The sequence below is a fragment of the Penicillium riverlandense genome, assembly GCF_028828495.1.
Source record: "Penicillium riverlandense strain IBT 135883 chromosome Unknown utg000001l_segment0_segment0, whole genome shotgun sequence".
Lineage (NCBI taxonomy): Eukaryota > Fungi > Ascomycota > Eurotiomycetes > Eurotiales > Aspergillaceae > Penicillium > Penicillium riverlandense.
In genome coordinates this window covers 4,718,424-4,741,902 of record NW_026643194.1, presented here as the reverse complement: position 1 = coordinate 4,741,902, position 23,479 = coordinate 4,718,424, and the positions used below count along the sequence as shown (strand labels likewise).

Below are 23,479 nucleotides of genomic sequence, written 5' to 3'. Positions count from 1 at the left end.
GCACACCGGTCGGGCAGTTGCAGGATGGACGTATACTTCCGTGTGACCGGGGTTCTTCCCTCGGCATGACTTAATGTGAGGACCGATCTCCTCTCTTCACTGTCAGGCCACGTTATATTCCACTAACATACTAGAAGTCCAATTTATCCAAAAGAGAGTGCTATTCAGCTATACTCCATCGCCACAGATTATCTCTTTAAGCTCAGGCCTTGACCTCACTCAAGTAGACAATACCGATGGAAACACCTGCTCATGAATCACCACTAATCGCTATAAGTCTCAATTCTCAGAAGAAAGGCATTGAAGTGGCGCTATAAATTCCACTGAAGGTGCATTTATTCACCTTTTTGAGGATTCACTAGATTGAGTACCCTGATTACATCACTGCGTTCACTACATCGCCTGCTACCAAGGTACCGCTCGTTGAAGTGTATGGCAGATGCCATCACTCATTTCCTTGTCCTTACATTGCGATCATCCATTCTTCATTGTCATTTTGTGTCCTTGTTGCTAGCATTTTAATAGTCATCTGCGTGACCATCATCATGAGTTGGCAAGATCTGGCCAGGATCAATTCATTGGTATGAAGTCGATGTTGTTATATTCCTTTTCCATTAAGTCACCCATATCCGTGGTGTAAATCTCCTTGTTGGGTGTCTGTTCTATACCTCGCTGGCGCCTGATTTGGTAGGCCTGTGACCATGGTCCCCGTGACCAGAGCGCACCAAGACCAGCCGATATGTTTTCTTCATCCTTGTCTTCCACCCATCCATCCCATTGCTTCTTTCATCCTCGCCATCTTTCTTTCATCAGTTTCGTTCATCCCGCGAGGTTTTGAGACCGTTCATCATCGCGCACGACCTTGCATCCCGATCGGTACCCCGAACTCCCTCGCGTCTACACCGCTGCATTCGGGTCGTGCACCACCTTTCCTCGTCAATTCAAACCATTCCCCCATCTCAATCTCACTCGAGGATCTGCTGTCAAGACTTTCGCTTGCAGAACTACCCAGTGAGCCTTCATTAACTCCCAAGTTCATCAGATTTCTTTGGAGGCATATACTATATGGGCTATTGATATTGCATGATCAACTCTGCCACCGTGGATCTGGCTCACTAATAATGATCTCTAGATATTTGACCATCTCCATCAACCTACACCCTTTGTCTGCTCTCCCAAGTTTAGAGAAGAGAGCTTTTCCTTCCAAAAAGCACCGGCCGAGTCTGAGCAGGATGACTCCCACGACCAGGTCCACGGTAGCGGGACCTGTTCAATCAGACACCGTTCGATCGGGACGCATCACTAGGGCCAGGAAGACACCGAACAAGAAAGGTAACGATGGCACCACTCTTCAGTCTCATGCTATAGATCACTAATGCCCGACAGGTCCAATCGAGCCACTTGCTAAAGCCCTTCGCTTGCGGATCAAGAAACCGAGCCTGGAATTAGGGCCAGTCTCTGGGAACCCGCCAGCTTGGTCAGAGGTTTGGGACACGCCTTCTATATCCTGCAAGGCCGATGCTGATTCCTATCACAGAAGCGTCCAGATCTCTGTGATGCCATCCCGTGGTTTCGCGCCACCCAAGGAGGCCTCTACCACCTCAATGGTTTTTGCTGGGGCTTTCTCGTGGATTCTGACAGTGGTGAACGCGCATATATTGACGAGGAGATTATCATCACTCGAGTGTGAGTACCATCGTCCGGCCTAAAACCAATTTTCTGACATGTTCAGTGGCGGAGGTTGCACGAAGGACAAGGACGGGAATTTGACTCTTATCAGAGACCAGGACTTCACCAATGTCACTGTCAAAAGTCTCCTTAATAACCAGCAGTTCAGAAATCCTGTCGGTGTTGTGATCGGTAAGCCTGGATAATCACATCTATGTCCAATTTTGCTAACAGAATTTGCAGGCAGCAGGAACAAGGAGCTTAAGCGCAAGCTCCCACATCGGTACAATGTCATGGCCTATTTCAAGGTCACCGATGTCTGGTATGAAAGGGTGGGCGAGAAGACTGGGGTCAAAGTCCGGTTTGAGAAGCTTGATCTCTCGGAAAAGAGCTGGTGGGCAGCTCGGGGCTCTCCTAACCCGAAGCCCCTTGGAGAACGGGACTTTGACACAAAGCCAGAGTCGGTTCAGTGCCCATCGTGCCACCTCAAGAGTCCACGCATCTACAATGAAGGATGGATGTGTCTTAAACCAACCTGCACCGACTTCTGGTGTATCAACCAAAATCGTCCAGATGCTCTTACTTTCCACCCAGACTTTTTGAACACTCGGTCTCGTTCAGAAAGAACCATGCAGCCCCACCATAGTCTTGTCCCTAATCTTCTAGGAACCATCAGCGAGGACGATCCCGAAGTGAGCTCGATGCGTATCGCATGGAAGGCTATTGTTTGCCCTCTGTGCTCAAAATGCATCCCTCGAATGTTCTGGCGAGGCTGGAAATGCACAGACGATACCATCGCCAGTCCCCAGCACCATTGCTCCTTCCAGAAGCTTTTCACTATGCCCCCTGTGTCTATTCGCTCGGTGGTAGATGATTTCGACCTAGGCCCAATCCAACGGGCTCTCTATTTCAACCCAAAAAGGGCGATCCCAGAAATTGATGATGAGTCCTTGTTCCCGTATCGGAAGCTCACTTACCGTATTCGGGGTGTTGGTTCCATCACTCATTTCGTGGCCAACCGAGCGATCAATTCTCAGTACGGCGGCCCAAACGACATGTTCACGGCTCTCCAGTGTGGAGATCTTGGGCTGAGACGGTACCGTCTTCAGCAGAGCGTTGGTAAGCATATGCTTCACATACTTTAAACATTCACACGCGATCTAACTGCACAATAAGTTGCCGGAACCCTGACCGCTCATTTTGCGGTCAATTTTGTAAGCGCCCAGTCAGAGATGTGTAGTCTGCACCTGACTGACAGTGAATAGGGCATGCCGTACAAGTACGTCGTGTCGGTGGCCTCCAAAGGGTTTGACGAAGCCCCCGAGCCCGTCCTCCGAGCCCTGGGCCGTTTGACATGGGCCACGGAGCAGGCTGTCAGTAGCGCCGGGGATCATTTCCTTCCCCCGAATGAACTGTTGGTGCTGGGTTACTTCGAGGACATGAAGATCGGAGTATGTTCCTCGCTGCACAACATAGACACAAGGCTAATCATGATCTATAGTTCCACGACGACGGCGAGTCTTCTCTCGGCCCTACGATTGCTACTCTCTCGCTCGGTGCACCATCTACCATGTCCATCCGTATGAAGTACAAATACTACCACGGGCTTACAAGAGCCAAGCATCTTGTGGACAATGATCCCACTCTGGAGGGTTGCAAACATGAAGAGGGTCGACTGGATCTCAAAAAGCAACTGGATGCTGGGAAGATCTCACAGTCTCATTACAAGGAGCGCCTCTATGACCTGCTGAAGGTTGGCACGACCGCGGGTGGAGAAGCACCTCCAAGGATGAGACTCGAGCTCCACCATGGCGACCTGGTGGTAATGCACGGGGAAAATCTGCAGAGCTACTTCGAGGTAACGTGATACACTTGGTAATCTGACATGCCTTCTGACCTCGTTCAGCATGCTGTTGTCCCAGAGAATAAGATGCGCTTCGCGCTGACGGCGAGATACATCAAACCTGACCACGTTAACGAAAATGAGCTTTACAAAGGCCAATTCACCCTCAGCCCTGACCAGATCTACAATGGGCAGTGAAGATGCATGAATGAACGTCTCAACACATGAGTTTTTCCTTTCGATCCCGGTGTTACTACTGCTCCTATCAATTCTTCTTTGCCATGACTGATATTATTATCGATGTATGATTAGCACTTGTTTGATGATTTTCCTCTGTCTTGTTTGATCTTTTCTGCTTGCCATTTTCCGATTAGCCATGATGTTTCTTTTATTTTAGATGCCCCATTCTTTTAGTGCTCTGGCTCTGCGATATCTTTTCCTACTTGCTCCTGATGCTATTGTGATGCATGCAATCTAATTACTATTTTTATCCCATCCCGTGTCGTCATTCTCAAGTCCCAACGTTGCCAGTGCTCCCCACATGGGGCGCAGCCACAGCTCAGCCCTGTGCCGGCCATCGAAGCGATGAGTGGGCCCCTGGCTCCGCGAGGGGCCAGTACCAAGCTAACCATTCCTGTCTGTCTATCGGGCGCTGCTGTCAGGCAATATTTCCCCGGAGAATGATCAAACTGGGTTACTTAGCAAGAAGGCAGTAAGCATAAGAGCCTCTAGATTCGGGTGTTTGTTGTCTGCCAGGCGGTGTCGCGAGTCCCTGTACCTCCATCCGTAAGCACCTTCAATCCGTTGCCCTCCTTGCCCCAACCCGACGCTCGCTCGCTCGCTTTCTCCCTTCCCACCTCCAGGGGCTGTTGTGGTTTCTTTCGTTTTCAAATTTCCTTCCCTCGTATGTGACGACCGGTGTCCTCCAAATACCGACGGATTCCCTCCATCTCCCTAGAGCGTGGGAATGTCAGCAGTTCCCCGGCAGCCTAACATCTGCTCGCGTGGCCCCTCGCACTAGCACACACAGCGTGTCGATTCCCTCTTTCCTACCGAGCTCGCACTCGCTCAAGACCATGTCGCAATATCCGAACGGCCACCCCAGCGCGCCCTCGGCGCCGGGTCGCTACGACGAGTACAGATCTCACCATAACCCCACCCAACCGCCACAGAGCCAACGCCAGCCGCGCCGAGTGCCCAGTTATTGCGCCGGAGATGATTCACAACAGTACTTCAATTCCCACAATGAGACAGCGGTCCAAGGGAACGGGCAATACGCGGTACAAAGTGGTCCTGGTTATGTTGGCAGTGTCGGGCAAGGGAGCTACAATGCTCACGGCGTGTACGACGATGAGATAGACTCGCGTTATTCGCGCACCTCCTCCGAGAACACCTCTCTTATGTCGCCCACTCGCGCTACGTCCCAGACCTCGACCATGTCCAACTATCAGCACCAATACTCGTCCGGCCCGCCCACGGGCCAGCCTTCCTACAATCCGCAGCAGTATGCCCTTCCACAAACGCAAGCACAACACAGTCTGGGATATAATCCAATGGCTTATACCAACCCGATTTCTACGCCGGTTTCCACCCATCAGCCCTACAATCCCGCGGCATATCAGCCCACTGCAGCGCCAGACATGGGGGCTTCCAGTATTGCACGACGGCCAAGTGCAGCTTCGCCATATGGGCAACCCCCTCCCACTCCTCAGACCTATGGATATTCCTCTCAGCCGCCACCGGTGCCTCCTCGAGGCGCAGACCATCCATACGGGAGCCGTCCGTCGACGTATGGATTGTCCACCTCAAGTCAGCCACCCGCGACAACAATCCCAGTCACATACCAAAGTGCCTCATCGCCGAACGCCCCAACGTACTTTCCCGCTAGCTCACCGTTGGGGGTTGACGTGCCGGCGCCCTCGTCACGCCCTTACCATTCCTCATCACAGGGGTCTGGATATGCCTCTCATGGACTCAATGCTTCGTACGACGATCGGCCTCCGGAGCCACCTATGCACCAGACTCATACGAATGGTCTTTATAGCCGCCCCAGCGTGTCTGGACGGACTCTACCAGACCTGCCAGTGCAGTCGGGCCCGTCACCAGTGCCACCGCGACGAACAGACACTTTGACTCGCCACCCTCAGGCACGACCTCTGCCCGGACCGCCACCCGATGCGGACAGCGACGGCGAAGATTTTGCCTCGTTCCGATATGAGGAATTGATGAAGGAGGTGGAGGCAGCAGTGATGGATCCCCAGGGTAGTTTTGCTAGGCGGCACAGTTCAAGAACATCACATGGTTCAGATGTACGCCTCGCACCTGATGAGCAGCATACACACACAAATGGCAGCGTGGCTACAGGGACTGGCCATGAAATCAATTACGGTGCGTACAGTGATGAGAGCGATGCCGAAGCGGAAGCAGGCCTGGCCATGTTGCGAATGGCCGAGGAAGAGGATAAAGCTCGCGAAGAACGCATCCTCCAACGGCGGGCGACAAATGCTTCCATACTCAGCTCTGGCGGTTCCTACATGTCAAACAGAGGACCTTCGCCGCATTCTGATCCGAACGAAGATAGCGATTATGTCGCCCAAGACCTGGCACTTTACGAAGGAGGATACGCGGGCAACATGCACTACGGCGAGGACAATACCTTCAGTCCGGAGGAACACATCGACACTGCTTTTGGCGACAGGCTCAATGCCAGATCTGGCTCACTCAGGAGTACCAATCTCTCTCCCGACGAACGGGCAGGATACCTCGATGATTATGAGCATCCACGAATCGCATACGACTATGCCCAGCGCCTACACCATCTTCCCCCGGATGCTAGGGTTGATGCCGGAGGAACAGGGGGTCTGTCAGCACCTAATGCGTTCAGCCGGCGGATGAGTTTCGATTATGGCGAAGAGGGAGACAGCCCTTACGAGCAACACCATGACGCGGATCTCTCCGGCGACGAAGGCTCTTACGGGCCCGCACACGAAGACTTGTTCTTCCACCCCGGGATGCGGCCGCTGCCACCGGCACCCGTTGAACCGTCCAATACTGACCTTGTTTCACACCTCATGCCTGCGGGGACATATCGACCTCCGGAGACGGGTGACTTGCACATTTATACACAGTATAGAGACCCACCGATCTCTGCAGGCTCCAGCGGGGAGACCATCACCAGTCCCTCCCAAGTGCCGCGGTCGTCGTCTATGTCCACGCCCATTGGCCCTCGTGCCGATGCACCCATCAGGTCAAAAACCGACGCCGACCGTATCAAATACAAACAACAGCAGGCCTTCCTTCAACATCTCCAAAACAAAGACCTCCCCAAAATCGGTCCGTCCGAGGCTGCTGCGGCTATCACTCTCGATTTGCCTGCCATTCCTTCGGTGCGGCGCAAGAGGTTCAACCCAGCGAAACTGTCCTCTGAGCAGTTCAAGAAATGCACTGAACCGTGGGCTCTCAGCTCTATCCTGTCGTGGATTCAAGATTTGAGCAAGGACGAAACCGATCTCAAGGAGCAGGCGATCACCGACGCAATTGTGGCGCTTTTTACCCACAAGGTTCCGACTATGAACATTGCTGATGCTGAGACGCTTGCCGCTCGCGTTACCCGCACTATGCTCCGAGAAGAAGCATTGGTCAAAGAGGAAGAATGGGTTAAGTTCGGCTCCGGTGGTCTGTCGGGTGTTCTCTTCCAAATCACGGGAACTGGGTGTTACTCGTCGAAGCTTCACGACCAGGAAATGCACATCCAGGATACGGACAGCTTTGGACGGTGCTATGCTCATCACTGTATGAGGACCTTGAAGAAAGTCAATCTGAAAGCGCAGATGATGGCACCGCAGAAGAAGGTGGAAGACTGGGTGACATTCTACAAAGTGTCCAAGGAGGCATTAGAGTCCCATTCGAAGAAAGAGATCGATCGACAGAACAACTTGCATGAGATTGTGACCACCGAAGATGCGTATATTGGCCAGCTGGATGTTCTGCGAGAGCTGTATCGGGATCAATTAGGAAACATGAGCCCTTCCATCATTCCGGCCAAACGATTGAGCAAATTTCTGGATGATGTCTTCGGCAAGGTGGACTCAGTGAAGAAGGTCAACGAGGATTTCCTGCTGGCGCAGCTCAAATACCGTCAAAAGGAACAGGGTCCTTTCATTGTCGGATTCAGCGATATCTTCAGAGAGTGGATCCGCAAGGCTAAGAATGCCTACATCGACTACGCCGCCACTTTCCCAACTGCAAACTACCTTGTCCGCAAGGAGGCCGAACGAAACGTCAATTTCAAGCAGTTCTTGAATCAAGTACGCGAACACAAGTTGTCGGGCCGTCTCAGCTGGGACACATTCCTCAAAGCTCCGATCACCCGCATTCAACGGTATACGCTTCTGCTTGCCACGGTCCACAAGAATATGCCCAAAGACTCTGAAGAAAAGACCAACCTGGCGCAGGCCATTGAGGAGATCAAAGTCGTTGCGTTGGAGTGTGACAACAAAGTGGGCGAGATGAACAAGAAAGCCGACCTGATGGAGCTCGCTGCCAAATTGCAGCTGCGTCCGGAGATGCAGAAAGAAGTCGAGCTTAACCTGGAGCATCTGGGGCGCCAAATTATCTACCGTGGTGACCTGCAGCGTCCAGGTACTCGCACCAGGTTCCTTGTCGACACTCACGCTATCCTCTTTGACCATTACTTGGTGCTCGCCAAATCATTCAGCACGCGCGATTCAGCACGGACGGCCAAGTACGAGCGATACGACGTGTCCAAGCTACCTGTTCCAATGGATCTGTTGGTTCTCGAAAGTACAAACGATGATCCCGTTGTCAAATCCTCTGTGCGGGGCGTTTCAACTGTGACACCCTCCCAAGGCGTCGTGGCTCCCATGGGACAAGCGGGCAACGGAGTTTCCCCGGGCGCTCCATCATCTGGCAAAACCCTCGTGCCTACCACATCGCTCGAAAGCTCCAAGGATGACAAGATCCTCTACCCATTCAAAATCAAGCACCTGGGGAAGAACGGAACGTACACCCTCTACGCTTTTTCGGCGCAGAGTCGCAAAGACTGGTGCGAGAGGATCATTGAAGCGAAGACGAAACATGCTGCTGCTCTCTTTTCTCAGAATGCAGAGCCATTCCGGCTTCGTGTGCTTGCAGACACTGCGTTCGCCTATTCCGATGCCTCGGCTGGCTCTAAGAGCGTCACGATCAAGGGAACACCTCTGTACCGCGCGATCCAGGAGGTTGAAAAGCGATATGAGAGCTCGAAATCGCGTCCACCTCCAGTGTGTAGGACCGCGGTCAACTGCGCAACAGTCTTCCAACAGCCCCCTGGTCGAATCATGTATGGGGTCGGGACGGACAATGGCGTCTATCTGGCGGAGCATAACAACCCGCGCGGTTGGTATCGGGTAAGTGCTATGTCCTTTTGTTTCAGTCGGTGCATAATATTAATGCTATCCTCCAGGCTATTCCCATTATGCGGGTCACTCAAATTGCCGTGTTTGAGGAATTTAATCTCTTCCTGCTCATTGCAGACCGGTCTTTGATTGCCTACCACCTTGATGTGGTGTGTCCAGTCAGCGGCACTCCATCTCAGTCGCAAGACTCAGCTCGACGAGCTCCGCAGAAGTTATCTGGGAACCGCGAAGTGGGCTTCTTCGCAGCAGGACGCATGAATGATCGGTATTTGGTCTTGTACAAGAAGCGAGACGGACTCTCGTCCACCTTCAAGGTATGTTTCGACCAAGCCCTCCTCCGGCTTTCCTAACGCGAAGACCAGGTCCTTGAACCCATCCTCCAAAAATCATCCAGCAACAAATCCAAACTTTTCCAATCCCGCCGCTCCCAAACCGAGTTCTTCCGCGAGTACGACGAGTTCTACATCCCCGCCGAAAGCTACCACATCAACATGTTCCACTCCTCGCTCGCCATCTCCACTCACCGCGGCATCGAGGTTCTCACCCTCGACAAGAAACAGTCATGGTCCGTCCCAGACTTCCGCTCCGAAACCCCCGACGCCCACGATACCCTCCACGGGATAGCCAACCGCATCAAAGACCTCCGCCCGCTGGGCATGTTCCGCCTCAGCGACAGCGAGTTCCTAGTCGCCTACCAAGAATGCGCCGTGTACGTCAACAAGCACGGCGACGTCTCGCGCAGCGTGGTCATGGAGTTCGTCGGCAGCGCCCACTCTGCGTGTTTGTACGGCAAATTCCTGATTCTGTTCAATGACGACTTCGTCGAGGTCCGCAATGCCATGAACGGTCGTCTGAGACAGGTTATCGCCGGCCACAGCGTCACGTGTCTCGACGATGGCAGTAAACTGCCCGGCTCCCTTGCGAATCATGTCCAGGCTAGCCAGGCGCTTGCCAGCCCCGGCAGTGCTATCAGTCTGGCGAGTGGGCTGAGTGCGAATGGAGTGTTTGGCGGGTTGCCCGGTCACACGGTCAAGATTTGCATGCAGCATCCGCAGTATGAGCGCAGCCAGATTGTTTTGGAGCTGGTGGAGAATGAGGGACAGAAGGATTAATCGGTGGTGCACTTTGACACCATGTCTTTTATGTTGGGGGGGGGAGTGTACTCTTCTTTTCTGATTTACGCCTGGGACCTTGTTTTATACCCTTTGGTTCTTTCCTTTTCTTATTTTCTTTTCCTTAATTAGGGCGTGGAAATGGAGGGCATGTTGTTCGAATGGAATCAACACCGAACACATTTGCATGCATCTTCTGCGATTGTTGGGGCGAGGTCAGCGAATTAACTTAGTGCTTTCGACGATACCTTCTGTACATACCTTCGCGATTCAGCTATAGCATTTATTTACCGCGGAAGATTGATTCTTCAATTTAATTTCTCTAGAAGGGACTCCTCTAGGTCTAAGCCTCAAAGGACGTTGAGTTTGAGTAGTCGCTCTATCAAGCCGATTCGCAATCACCATTTGCACAAGATATATAAATATTTACACCCTGGCCAACAACAATAAACTCAATGCTTGCCATCGCCGCGAGAAATCTGACCAGAGAAAAACATCTGTGATTCCAAATACCTCAAATAGTCTTTCTTCTAGCGAAAGATATATAATGGATGCGAGTCGACACACCAGAGGCAAGGTAGAGTAGAGCAGGACGGAAATGTGATGCGATGCGATCCACGCAGCCCAATCCAGTCCAATCCAATCCAAGGACACAAGGAGTTTATAATGGCAAGAAAAACACGTCTTAACACGCAAAGACAAAAGACAGGACAGCACACAACAAGAGGCAGACAGAACACAACCACCCCCTCCCTCCCTCCATACAACAAGGCAAGGCAAGGCAAGGCGAAACGACCAAACGATTAGGGATATCATCATGATTCGAACTCAACAACCTTGCTGATCACCTCACCATCAGGTCCCCCGTTTCCACCTGCCTGACCAGCAGCGCGAGGAGAAGCAGTACCTTCTTTCCCACGAACATTCACAACCTCGGCGCCTTCAAGAAGATCGCGACGAAGATCCTCATCATCATCTTCTTCCTCATCATCCTCCTCTTCGCGGCCAAGAGCATTGCGCTCCATGTCGCGCTGTGCGTCGTCCATCCTCTTCTTGACTTCGGCGGCCATGCGGATCCCCTCTGTGGCGATGTTGTCGAGGACGCCGCGGAGACCTTTGCCCGGCGGGACGATGCCGCCTGACGCGCCTGCGACGGAGACGTTTCCGGCGGCTGTGAGGGCTGAGGGGCGGGCGCTGCCGATGTTGGAGAAGGTTGTTAGGTTTGAAGAGAGGGAGGAGGAGGCGGCCAGGGCGGCCGGGTGCGGGTGGTCGGATAGGTGGAAGGATTGGGGGAAGAAGGACTCGAAGAATTGTTCGAGGAGTTCGTCGGCTAGGACGACCATGCGGAAGGTCGGGAGGGTGATGTGGAGTGGGTTGTTAGGGTCGAGGGCTTGGTTGGCGGACTCGGAGACCTGGCGGTTGGTTCGTACGGCCGCTGGTTTGGGTGATGGTTCGAGTGTGGGCGAGGGCGTGTCTGGTTTGGATTTTTCTCCGACGTCGATCAGATCTTCCTCCTCGTCTTCCTCGTCGCCGATGGCAAAGGAGTCCAACTTTTCAGTCGCTTCGGCGGTGGAGTTTTGAATGGCGGCCTTTTGATGTTCAGGGTTACTGGGGTCGGCGTATTCGAAGCACCGACGGATAAATGCGCTGACACTACCCAGGAACCGTTCTTCAGCGGAGAGCCTGTTCTGCTCGGCATGATCGCGGTCCCGGGGTCCGTTCAAATCTTCCAGCGGTTGAGTGACGTTGATGGTCCCTTCGAATCCGCGACGAGAAAGGAAAAGCAGGCCCTCGGACATTCGGAGTATTCCCTCACGATCAACAAGACCGGAACCACTGTCATCATAGAGATTGAAGAAGTAGTTGATGTTGTTCATGATGTCGGGGGATCCCTTGAGGCGCGCCATACCGTTCACCACATTCTGAAGGCTCAACCCTTCCTCAGAATCAGTGGCCCATTTGCGGTACAGACGTTGCATGAACTCATGGTCAGCCGGCTGTGGGCGATTGGCCCATAGTAACGATCTACCATTGCCCTTGAGGCTGTGGTAGCCTGCCTCTGACTCTTTCTTTGATGGTGCGGGTGAGTCGGCCACAGCCCACTTTGCGGTAGCGGCGAGGAATTCACGGAAGGCTTCGTAGTCCATGTGAGTTGGGCTGGGACCAAGACCCACGCGGCCGACTTGGTTGTCTGCACGATGCGCACGCGCGGAGAGACGCTCGGATTTCTTCTTCGCTTGGAGTTTTCTCTCCTCTTCAAGAGATCTTTGATGTTGCTGCCACTGGTACAGGGTCTCGTAAAAGCGGTCGTAAATTGTTCCCAGATCGTCCACACTGAGACGCTTGCTCTCTGGTCCAAGGTTGCGGATGGAGGTGCGTTTGGCAAAGTTCTCGATGTTCTCGAGAACCGCATCCTTGTGCTTTTCACGCTGCTCGGTAATTGTGTTGTGGGTGATACCCGAGAACTCCTTGAAAGCAACCACCATCAATTCCTGGAACCTGGTGATGGCCCGCAGCTTCGGGTTCTCGGATCGAGGGTGGGCAGATTCATCTAGGCGAGCGAAATATGATTTCAGAATGGAGATAAACGATCCATCATCCTGGATATCCAAAAGCTCTTCGCCATTGATGCGAAGAATGGCCAAGCCAACTTGGAACAGCACCTTGGGTCCTTCCAGGAAGAAGACGTCCAGGACTCGGAACGCAAAGACGAGGGGCATCGAATTGATATACAGGGAGAGGAACCATGGCAAGGAGACCACGGAGAGCTGTACATCGGATTTGGCAAGGTGATCCCAGAGCACCGGCATGGTTTTCTCCACAAGTGACTCGAAGACCTTTTGGTCGAGTAATGTGCCGTACATGGTCGTGGAGTAGTAGCCTGGCACTATACGGTCACATAGCACGGACAGAAGGAAAAATGCCTGGGCCTCGGATGTGTATCTGCTTGGGTTAGTTTGGTGTTAAACATATGAGATTTAGGGAAGCGTACATCAACAATGCTGCAACGACAATGTTCATAGCCTGACAATAACCAATCTCGGCGTTAGTCCAGCTGTAGGCTGTGAGGACTCGGCGCAGTCGACCGATGCCCTCTTCACTTTGGTATCCAGGATATTCAGGCAAACTGCGGTTGAGGTCCTTCTCAATCTCATCAATGGCAAGAGACTCTTGACCCTCAAATTTCGCCAATGTCTCCTGGTACAGTTTAGGAGACCCAAGGCGAAGGAAGAGTGACCCAGCTGTCAGCTCCCAGATCTCACCGCGCAATCGATTCGGAAGGCCGACTCTGATCAGCTTGTGGAAGGTCGGCTGACGCACGAGGGTTGCATTGCGGCCATTCTCTATAGATTCGGTGTTAGAACGTCCAGATAGAGAGAGTTATTCAAATTCATACCTCTAAAATATTCACCCCAAAGCCTCATCTTACTGCGATCACGGAGTTTGCGAGCATCACCGGGATAGCGAAAAATCATACCCAGCCCGGCATCAGGGGGTTGACGGGCATTCGATTCAGTTCCTTCCACAGGCTTTGACTTGGTGCTCGACAAAAGGTATTCCGAGTAACAGTCCGAGACAACAAGGCGCAAGCTCTCCACTTCCTTCATCGCCTCACGTAAGCCCTTCTTGAGACAATCGCAGAAGCGTTCACAGGCTTGCCGACTGCCAACAAGCTGGAGGATCAGTCTTTGAGGTGCCGGGCTCAGCTCTTGGGACTTGATCAACAAGCCGTTCCAAGTAGTCAGGGCCAAAGAGAAGACATGGCTAGCGCTGTGTAGTCGTTCCACACGACGGATGCAAGAGAGTGGCAGTGTGAAGCCATTGCCCGAAGGTCCGGTGCCATGTGTCTGGCCGGTCCAATTGGTCGAAGCGTTATGTGTAGCAGAGGGAACGAAGCTAGTCGGCTGAGTAGAGAAGCAGATGAATCGTTCGCTTATGTGCAGACGGCCGGTGTAGCGGTTCCCTGCGTGGTCGACACGGCGAGAGCCATCACTCGGCGAGCCGCCGGATGAATGGGGGAGCGGGAGAACAAGGTCCGCTGTGATCTCCTGCAGCGGGTTCTGCGAGTCCGGGAGGCGGAATTGTTGGCGGAACAGCGACGCTTTGGAGGGATTGTTGTCGGAAGAGGAGAGAGCGGGGATGTTGAAGTTGGCTGGATCGATCAACGATGACGCCTTCTGGACGAACGACTGGAGCATGGTGGTGGTTGAGGGGGTCCCAATGCGGATTGGGGGAACAGCTGTAGAGGTGGCCCCGGGCACGGCTATCTGACGTCGGAGAGCTAGCTCAGCCGGGAAGCAGACTCGGGGGAGGAAAGGATGTAATGTATGGTGTCGTGTAGTTGATTCAGGGGAAAGGTCATTGTAGGGTCAAACAGAGCATCCTTGGCCACAGCTGGCATCCACGGGGGGGGGCGAGTTGAGGTGTTGATCTCTTCTTATGAGGGGGAATGTCGGTGGTGCCTCCTCACGTGATGCTCAGCCTTACTACAGTTTTGAGATCGGAACTATACATTATTACATTTCAAGAACAGACCAAGAGAACGAATCAATTGAGGAAATAGTTGCTGTACAAGCTGTTACATAACGGGGGCCTGGGCCAGGCGGATAGCAATCTCATACGGTAGTAAGTCACTCACAATAGACATTGCCTCTCACCTCATATATGGAAGACAATGCCAATTAACCAATAGCGTAAACCTCTTTAGTTCTTGTCCATGGATCCCCGAGCCTCATCCTCAGTATACTCAGGGAGCTCATCCTCAGCGGACTCGGTCATGAGACCCTGCTTCTCGCACGCATCACCCTGCTCCCATGCGGCCTTGTGCTCTTGTGGCTGGGTTCCGCGGAAGCGCTGCCAGACAAAGACTACGACCTGTCCGACCAGCATGCCGACGGCGCTGGCAGTCAGGCCAGCCAAGACACCCAGGATGGCCGGGATAACGATGAAGTGAACCACCCGGGAGAAGGTGCGAGAGAAGGCACCGGGGTGAGGGCGGTGCATGTGGTGGCGGTGAGGACGGCCCACCTTATCGCCCTTGTGGTGGCCACGGTGCTTGCCCTTCATGTGCTTGGCCTTGGCGCAGTCCTTGGGGTTGGACATCTTCGAGGTAGCGGCCAGGCCCATGACGCGCTCCCTGGCCGCTGCCAGCAGACCCCGCACGCGGGAAACCAGGAGTGCTTGTAGGCACTTGGGCTTGCCGTTGCACTGCTTCCAGGACAACTGCTTGGACTCGGTAGTGGTCCTTTCGGTCTCAGTTCGGGCGATGTACAGATTGCCATCGGGGCCCACGATGAGAGCGATCGCCACTGTGTCGAGGGGGACGGGGAGCATTTCCAGATCGAGGACGGTGAAACGGACATCGAGAAGCTCGAACGCCTCCTTGTCGGATGTGCTGGCCACCGGCATCACCTCTAGAGCGTATCCAATCGTGACCGGGGCGCTCAACTCGCCATCGTCACGCTCCTGGGCGGCGATGATGGGGCTGGGCGGAACGGGCGGGAAGATCTGGCGACCGTTGGCCAGCAAAGTGTTGTCTTCGATCGAAAAGTCCAGAATCTAAACAAGAGAGTAGATTAGCCAAGGCCGTCATCAGCGATGGTGGTGGTGGTGGTGGTGGTGGCCATACCAGAGATGAAGAGTGGCCATCAGTCCAGCTGAGTTCGCCGTTGTCCGCCATCTGGCGGAAAGGGCACTCGGTGCAGGGCAGGTCGATCAGCGCATGCTGTGTCTCCTGGATGAGCATGGGATGCACATTCATGAACCCGTCTTCCACAGGCTCTACCTGGGATTCCATCTCGGGGATGACCAGCATGGCGCTGACGCTTGCACTCAGGGCGGTGGCGCCCAGCAGGACGGAGCGAAGAAACATGGTGGTAAAGAGCGGACGTCCAGGACAATAGAAGGGGATAAAGGTGCAGTCAAGAAACGAAGTTGGATTGAGTGGGAGTGTTAAGAGGAAGAAGGAGAAGTCAGAGCATTTGGGGCTGGTGGATTGCTCTGATGGATAGATCACAGAGAAAGAAAGGGCGAGACAAGGAGAGGGCGATCATTGCGCGGCCCAGACGCTGATTGGGTCTGGGGCTGGTTGCGTCACACACCCTGCCGGATCACGTTTTTCCGTTCTCAGAATAGCTGATTACCTAACCTTGTAGATCTAGAGCTCACGTTACTGTGTACACATACTTGAACTATCCCAACGGCACCCGATCCACGTTCAACCACTGTGCCAGGCCATATCGCATCGACTCCATCCATCGCAACTCCCCAACACGCCGGTGGCGCAACTCGGCCATGACACTGCGCGGGATCTGGTTCACCGCCATCCACTCCCGATGCACTCGGTGACTGTGCCAGAGATACAACAGCGTGACCAAACTGACCATGCCCAAGATCAGGTCGCGGGGATGCTTCTGAAGCATACGCAGGACCCATCGGGTGACTGCCTCGTGCACTCTATTCTGCCGGTTCGCTAGAACATGTCCCTGGCTGGCCATCATCATGATCGATGTAAGATCTCCCGGTTCAGCGATGGTCTGTCGTGGCCACGTTCCTGGCATCAGGCTGCGGGCGTTTTCGTCGATGGGCAGTGCCTGAGTTCTGCGCTTCTGAATTTTTTTCGGAGACCCGGTTTGCTTCTTCGTCTTGATGTATTCGGCGAAGGACTCGTCCATCTGAACTCGGGACACAAACTCGGGTGCATTGGTCTGCGTCTGCATAAATTGTTGGGGAAGGTCTTTGGAGTGGACAGAGACAGCGACAGACTTTTCCAGACACGACGGCTGTCCAGTCTGCTCTTCGGTCTGCGTTCCATGCGACTGCGATGGCTGGAGGTGGGGGAGCTGAGGGAGTTTGGGGCTAACCGTGTGCACTGTCACTGGGCCGACAAACCGCAGGTCGAGGCTGAGAGAAGTCAAAGTCGTACCTAACTGTGTCGGCGTGACAGAAGAGCTCTTGATCTGCTCCACTTCCTTGCTGTTCGGGGTACGTTCGAAGGATCGGGGAAACACCTTGATGCGCTTGGCCTCGAGACAGTCATCTTCGGACTCCGATGAACTTGGATCGTCGGAGGTCTCGATGTACCGAGCACGCTTCCGGGAGGGAAAGCGAATACTGCCCGGACGACTCGGGAAGCGAGAGTCGCTGTCGGAATCCAAGCTGTTTGAGCTCTGCGAGTAGACAGAGTGAGGCGGCGAGCAAGGCGAATTCATGCTAGTCCAGTCCCCTGTCATCTTGGTGTCTTGATCTCGGTCGTCGTCTTCCAGCATCACCGAATCCGTGTCTGTCGAGTCAAAGATGGCGGAGTCCGTGGATGGACCCGCGTTCTCCATGTTGATATCCCCATCGCGAGGGCTGTCAGAAATCACGGAGCAGATACTCATTGCTCTCGGCATTGTCGTTTCATGTTTCGGGCCCAAAGTGTCGGTGGAGCCTCTCATTTCCACATCTTCCAGTGCCGTAGACAGGCGCTCAGGTTTTCTCGGCTGCCCACCACTCTTGCCATTGTGTCGAACACGTAACTGGTCCATGACAGACTGACACAACGCCTCCGAGCCATTGATAACCTGCAAGACACTCATCATAAGAAGCCCAAGCCGTTCATTCTTCGGATTCTCCAGCTCATTGCGCTCCCTCAGCGCAGTCTTCAACAAAGTCCAGTCATCCACTGTTTTGAGCACTTGCCGCCTGTACGCCTGCAGACCGGAAGACGAAATCGAAAGCGCCTCTTCCAGATCGTGAACTCTCTTCTCCGTCTGAACCAACTGCCTCTTCCAGATCTTCTCCCGTTCCGCCGAAGACCGCCGCAGATTCGAATTCATCTTCTCCAGTTCGTCGCACCGCTTCTCGACTTGCTGTGTGTAGTTCTCATTGGTCTGCGCCAGTCTCCGCTCCCGCGTCAGAGACGTTTGAAGCTCCTTGGCTTTTGTTTTGTTCGCATCAGCTCGCGTTTCACCGTCGTGGATGATACCCTCATATTCGCTGATCTGGTTTCCCAACAGGTGGATTTGCCGCTGCTGCTGGTGGGCTTTTTCCTTGATTGCCTGGCTGGTGGCTTCTTCTTTCGAGATTGCGTTCTCCAGCTGCGCTTTCTGGATCCGTTGCGCCGCGTTGTTGTTGGTTTCCCCCTTGTCCGTGTCAGGAACATTGGGGCGGGTTAGTCGGCTGGCTGGTGACCTACCAGGCGCCACCTGGTGTGGAGTTGGTCTACCAGGCATCTGGTGTGGAGGTGCCATGGCCGTTGAGGGGGTCTTCCTCGGAGGATTGGAACGGTAGTAGAATTGCCAACAGGCGCTCGAGGGGTTTTTGTCTTTGGAAAAAATCGGAGTGGTTTTCTCCGCTGAAACCTGGCATTGTAGATCGAAGTACTCCGGCTTTGAACCGTAGTGCAGGGGGTCTTTTATGTCTGGGCGTCTCTCGGACAATAGCCATTGAGAACAAAAGGGGGAGACGGCCATTCATTATTCACTACATATAAGCTGGCTCTATTGTTTCCTAAACCCTCATTCTCATTCACTTGGAGCATATAGTTATTGTATTATTCTAGGAATGGCCATCAATAGAGTGGTAGAGTGACATTGAGCTCGCTCATCTCTAGAGCAGGGCCAGTGGAATTTGTTCTGTTGAAGGAAATATGCTGAGTCCGTTGTCCTGGTCCAATTTCATGATATTTACCGCTATCTGGATCAAGGATGTCAAGACATGACTTGTGGGTTCTTTGTCCTTGTCTTAACACCCCGACCACTGCTACAAAGCACTAAAAAAGAGATGCGATACAAATATGCCGGAATATCCCTGGGGCACAGCCGCCTTATAACGTCAATATAGAACAAAGAAAACGCTAGTCCCCGTCTATACAACACTGCCCATTAAACCTACGTATCTCACAGCTTCGACGTCTTCTTGCCCGTAACATTAGGCACTTCCATTCCCGAGAGCAGGAAGTCCGGGTAGCTCATGCCCGCACCGGATATACCGCCACCTGACATGCGCCAGCTCGCGCCGTCCACTACACGACATATACATCTCAGCATCTAGCAGGTATCATAGGGAAACAGAATAACTTACCGACAAGCGTCTGGCCAGTCACGTAGCTCCCTGTGTCAGAAAACAGATACACCGTCGCATCGGCAATGTCGCGAACATGCCCGAAGCGGCCTAGGGGCTGGGATCGCGTGTAGTCTGCCTTGGCATCGGATGGCAAGAGACGCTCCAGACCCTGGGAGTAGACCGAGTCAGTTTGGTGTTTTTTTTTAGCGTTATGAGAATGTCATACCTCGGTTTGAGCAATCGGGCCGGGGGAAATGATGTTGGAGGTCACGCCGAGGGGACCGTATTCAATGGCAACATTGTTCGACAAAGCGTCGATGCCGGCTTTGGCGACCGACACGTGGGTCTGGAAGGGCATGCCCCGGTAGTGGATGGTGGCGCTGACGAAGATGATTCTTCCGCCTGTGCCGAGGGGAGATGGCTGGACTAGAGAAGTTCAGCGCGACGAGCAGGACCATGAGGAAGAGAAGGTGGAACTCACGCGACTCCGAGTCCATTCTGTGCTTTTTCGCCGACTCGACCAGGTGTGGGAGGGTGGCTTTGAGGGTATTGTACGAGCCCAGGATGTCAATGTCCATGACGGACTTGAACGCATTGACCGAGAGCTGCTCGATCGAGGCCAGGAAGTTGCCTGCTGCGCCGGCACTGTTGGTAGACATCATCGTCAATCTTTGATCGCAAACAAAAGGGACGCTCCGGGCCTTACATGACAAAATCAATGCCTCCGAATTCCTGAACGCAGCGATCCACTGCCGCCTTCAAGCTCTCGAATTTCCGCACATCCACAGCCCCAATCCCGATCACCTTGGCACCCCGTCGGGCAGTCGCAATGTCCTGAGCCACGCGCTCTGTCTTCTCCGCATTGCGGCCGATGATGCATGCGTTCGCTCCGAGATGGACGAGAGCGCGGACTTGGGCGCTGCAGATGGTACCTGCGCCGCCGGTGCAGAAGACGACCTTGTTCGCTAGGACTGGGTCAGCTAGCGGGGTAACAACGTCGGGAGTCGGAACGTACCAAACAGGCCATCCTTCCAGGAGTCACTCACGTAATCTGACTTGGGGAGCGGCATTGTGGTGAAGCTGGGGAAGGTGGAAGAGAGAAGTTGTTGCAGGGGTCCGTTCCCTTTAACTATGGATAAGCACAACCAACGATCGCCCCGTCGCCTTTTCCCCACAGCAGCCGTGGACCTCGGCTTGATTATGCAACAGGTTAATGGTGTTTGTTCACAATCTTTATGATTAAACCAAGCACATGAACTGAGGTCGGTTCATAGTCGGGTTTCCATTTGCCCCGTGCTAACATCCTGGAGAAACTATATCTCATACTTGCATTATTTGCATGTATAAAATCTGAATAGGCTGGTCAAGTATACCACTGTCGGCATGTCATCGAGGAACCCCAAACCAACCTAGACACCCTCACTCCCTCAGCAGTATTTCCTTCGACTATAGCTAGGCATACACTCTCTACTAATAATAGTGTCTCAATCCTCTGCAGCTGCTCCTACTTCCATCTTAGAAATCGGCGGTTGCTGGTTGGCCCGTGCATGGCTGATGTCACCTCCGCCTGTTCCACTCGTCTTTGTCTCTGCAACACAACGATAGACGATTACCTTCAACTCGCGCGATACCATGGCGTGCCCTATCACCGTTACCAAGTTTGTGGGCACAGTCTCACTCGGTCTGTTGACGGTCAGTTGGATCTCCGTCTCTTCCCCCCACTGGCGCTGACGCGACAACCGTAAACCTCCAGGGTCTATCCTACTCCACCTCAGCCATCACCGTCCCCTCGCTGCAGCTGCTGCCCACATCCACCACGGCGTCCCGGTGTCTCCATGAAATCCAGCGCCTGAATCGCAAGCATGCCCTGCGCATCTCTAGCCTGGCCAACGCCTGCCTGCTCTTCGCCTACTGTATCTCCCCGCCGCGTCGCAAGCACCCGTATCTGCTGTGGATGTGCGCGACCTCCACACTCGCCTCCTACGGCGTGGATTTCTGGTTCAATCGCCAGATCGGCCTGCAGAATTGGCTCTTCAGCGTTCTTCGGGACACAACCTGTCTGACGCTGGGCCGCAAGTCTTCTGCGAAGAAAGAGGAGGACTTGGTGGTTGTCGAGGCTGAGGAGGACGTCAATGGCGAGACTATCCAGCGGGAGATGGTCGCGGAGCGCCGTTTGCAGTCTGTCCGGGCCTGGTTGTCTGGTATTGCGCTGTCGATGGGAATTGTCGGGCTCTGGGGCGACCGATCTTGATCTGTCCGGATGATAGGCCTGTTCCATCAAAATGAAGTGTTTTGTTTTATGTGTTCTTTCTGGCGAATGGCGAAATACTGGATGTTTCCCTTGAATTATCTGCTTAATCTGTTGTGGACGGCTGTCACCATTCCCTTGTTATGATGCTGTATCGCCACTCTTTTCCTGCCTTTTACCGGGATGATGTATGTTGAAACGAATAAAACTAGATACCAATGACCACTACCACGAATTCCGGAATAGTTAAACAGTAACCGGCATACGTGCCCTCGCCGTTTTCGTGCTTCTCTTTACCCACTTATTGTTGTTCCCCAATAATGTGGCGGCGGGGGTGGGGGTGGAGGGCCTGACGTGGGGAGGGCCTGACAATCACCGAAACATATAAAGACGAAAGACGGAGAGTAGGAGAAATATCGGATAGAGACAACTCACCATGCATACTCACATTCTCATCCTCGTCCCCATCCTGGTGGTGGTCCTACAATGCCTACTCCGCATAGGAAAAGTCCTATTCAGCCCTCTCCGCTCCTTTCCGGGCCCATTCAGCGCCAGGTTCACAAATCTATGGTACTTCAACCGCGTGCGCCGCGGCCAGTTTGAACACGACAACATCCGCCTGCACGAGGAATACGGGCCAATTGTGCGTGTTGGCCCAAACCACTATAGCATCAGCGACCTCTCCGCCGTCCGTACAGTCTACGGTACCGGGTCGCGGTTCGCCAAGTCGGCGTGGTACGATGGGTGGAAACACCCGACGCAGTGGACCGTGTTTGCGGATCGGGATATTAAACGACATGGTTGGTTCTCTTAGTCCTCTTGCCTTTCTGGTGTAGAACGAGATTCACTAATGATGCTAATACTGATGGAAAACAGCCGATACGAGAAAAAGATTTACAGGCCTGTACTCGATGACCTCGTTGGTGAATTACGAGACTTTTGCAGATGACTGTGCGGACCTGTTTTTGAAAAATCTGGCCGGGTTTGCGGACCGGAAAGAATCCCTCAATCTTGGACACTGGTTCCAGTGTTACGCGTTTGATGTCATTGGGAATATCACCTTCGGGGAACGGTTTGGTGAGTTCTCAAGCGAACGAAATGTGGAAGTTGTTTAACAAGGCAACACAGGTTTTCTGGATGATGGACGCGATATCGATGGAACGATGGCTGCACTGGGCAACGTATTGAAGTACAGCACGATGGTCGGGATCTATCCAGAATGGCACCCGCGACTCTTCGGTCCATTAAGCCGATTCAAATGGTCCGGCGCCGGTGGAAGAGCGTATCTCGCCAGTTTCGTGAGAGAGAAGATCCGACTCCACGAAGAGAAGAGAAAAGATCCCGAATCGGCGAGTGATGGATCCAAGACGCAGGATTTTGTTGAGAAACTGATGGTTGCGCGCGACAAGGACCCGGAGAAAGTGACGGATTATCACCTCTTCATCATGGGCCTGTCAAATGTCACTGCTGGATCTGATACTACGGCCATCAGTTTGTCGGCCATTGCATGGAATCTGCTTCACTACCCCGAGACGCTCAAGAAGTTGCGACGGGAGATTGATGATTTTACCGCGCAGGGGAAATGCAGCACGGAAGTCACCTTCAAGGAAAGCCAGGATATGCCGTATCTCCAGGCTGTTATGAAGGAAGCGCTGCGCATGCACAGCGCTACCGGACTGCCTATGTGGAGGGTCGTGCCTGATGGCGGGGCAGAAATCAGTGGACGCCATTTCCCTGCTGGTACTGTCGTCGGTATCAATTCCTGGGTGGCACACTACGATGAGAAAACATTCCCGGACGCAAAGACTTTCAGACCGGAGAGATGGTTGGAAGCCGAAAGTGATCCGGAGCGACTAAAGGAAATGAACCAGATGTATATGCCTGTGAGTGTGACAATTCCTTCATAAAACGGTGGCTCTTGCTAACGCTATAAACTAGTTTGGCCTAGGTTCTCGAACATGCTTGGGAAAGCACATATCAATCCTCGAGATGTCCAAGTTGATTCCTCGACTGGTGCGTGACTTCGACCTCACTCCTGTACGGAAGACATGGCACACGGAGAACTTCTGGTTTGTCAAACCGATGGATTTCGAAGTCCGTGTGCAAAGAAGAACACAAACCTCAGAAGAAAAGTGATAAAAAG

General features: G+C 53.4%; 8 protein-coding genes across 8 annotated transcripts; 4 read left to right on the top strand and 4 right to left on the bottom strand.

Moving 5' to 3' along the window:
• Nucleotides 1-1,232: 1,232 nt before the first annotated feature.
• Nucleotides 1,233-3,709, top strand: N7474_001904 (uncharacterized protein; the record flags this gene model as incomplete). Its single annotated transcript, XM_057193319.1, has 9 exons — nucleotides 1,233-1,332; nucleotides 1,387-1,484; nucleotides 1,538-1,686; nucleotides 1,733-1,860; nucleotides 1,912-2,787; nucleotides 2,845-2,882; nucleotides 2,934-3,119; nucleotides 3,170-3,526; nucleotides 3,575-3,709. 9 exons carry the CDS (start codon nucleotides 1,233-1,235, stop codon nucleotides 3,707-3,709), a joined length of 2,067 nt encoding a protein of 688 aa, XP_057058272.1.
• Nucleotides 3,710-4,587: 878 nt separating this feature from the next.
• N7474_001903 (putative Rho guanyl nucleotide exchange factor) lies at nucleotides 4,588-10,040 on the top strand (the record flags this gene model as incomplete). Its single annotated transcript, XM_057193318.1, has 3 exons — nucleotides 4,588-8,919; nucleotides 8,976-9,242; nucleotides 9,291-10,040. The coding sequence occupies 3 exons, from the start codon at nucleotides 4,588-4,590 to the stop codon at nucleotides 10,038-10,040; spliced, it is 5,349 nt and encodes a 1,782-aa protein (XP_057058271.1).
• An 815-nt stretch (nucleotides 10,041-10,855) lies between these two features.
• N7474_001902 (GTPase-activating protein) lies at nucleotides 10,856-14,555 on the bottom strand (the record flags this gene model as incomplete). The annotated part of the gene is made up of 4 exons (XM_057193317.1): nucleotides 10,856-12,983; nucleotides 13,033-13,384; nucleotides 13,438-14,308; nucleotides 14,529-14,555. The coding sequence occupies 4 exons, from the start codon at nucleotides 14,553-14,555 to the stop codon at nucleotides 10,856-10,858; spliced, it is 3,378 nt and encodes a 1,125-aa protein (XP_057058270.1).
• Nucleotides 14,556-14,744: 189 nt separating this feature from the next.
• Nucleotides 14,745-15,912, bottom strand: N7474_001901 (uncharacterized protein; the record flags this gene model as incomplete). The annotated part of the gene is made up of 2 exons (XM_057193316.1): nucleotides 14,745-15,599; nucleotides 15,670-15,912. 2 exons carry the CDS (start codon nucleotides 15,910-15,912, stop codon nucleotides 14,745-14,747), a joined length of 1,098 nt encoding a protein of 365 aa, XP_057058269.1.
• Nucleotides 15,913-16,231: 319 nt separating this feature from the next.
• On the bottom strand, nucleotides 16,232-18,256 carry N7474_001900 (uncharacterized protein; the record flags this gene model as incomplete). The annotated part of the gene is made up of 1 exon (XM_057193315.1): nucleotides 16,232-18,256. One exon carries the CDS (start codon nucleotides 18,254-18,256, stop codon nucleotides 16,232-16,234), a length of 2,025 nt encoding a protein of 674 aa, XP_057058268.1.
• A 666-nt stretch (nucleotides 18,257-18,922) lies between these two features.
• N7474_001899 (SDR family oxidoreductase) lies at nucleotides 18,923-20,158 on the bottom strand (the record flags this gene model as incomplete). The annotated part of the gene is made up of 6 exons (XM_057193314.1): nucleotides 18,923-19,047; nucleotides 19,107-19,257; nucleotides 19,315-19,514; nucleotides 19,570-19,733; nucleotides 19,795-20,053; nucleotides 20,104-20,158. 6 exons carry the CDS (start codon nucleotides 20,156-20,158, stop codon nucleotides 18,923-18,925), a joined length of 954 nt encoding a protein of 317 aa, XP_057058267.1.
• Nucleotides 20,159-20,720: 562 nt separating this feature from the next.
• Nucleotides 20,721-21,339, top strand: N7474_001898 (uncharacterized protein; the record flags this gene model as incomplete). The annotated part of the gene is made up of 2 exons (XM_057193313.1): nucleotides 20,721-20,780; nucleotides 20,842-21,339. 2 exons carry the CDS (start codon nucleotides 20,721-20,723, stop codon nucleotides 21,337-21,339), a joined length of 558 nt encoding a protein of 185 aa, XP_057058266.1.
• A 433-nt stretch (nucleotides 21,340-21,772) lies between these two features.
• N7474_001897 (cytochrome P450) lies at nucleotides 21,773-23,472 on the top strand (the record flags this gene model as incomplete). Its single annotated transcript, XM_057193312.1, has 4 exons — nucleotides 21,773-22,136; nucleotides 22,213-22,413; nucleotides 22,465-23,219; nucleotides 23,275-23,472. The coding sequence occupies 4 exons, from the start codon at nucleotides 21,773-21,775 to the stop codon at nucleotides 23,470-23,472; spliced, it is 1,518 nt and encodes a 505-aa protein (XP_057058265.1).
• Nucleotides 23,473-23,479: the final 7 nt, after the last annotated feature.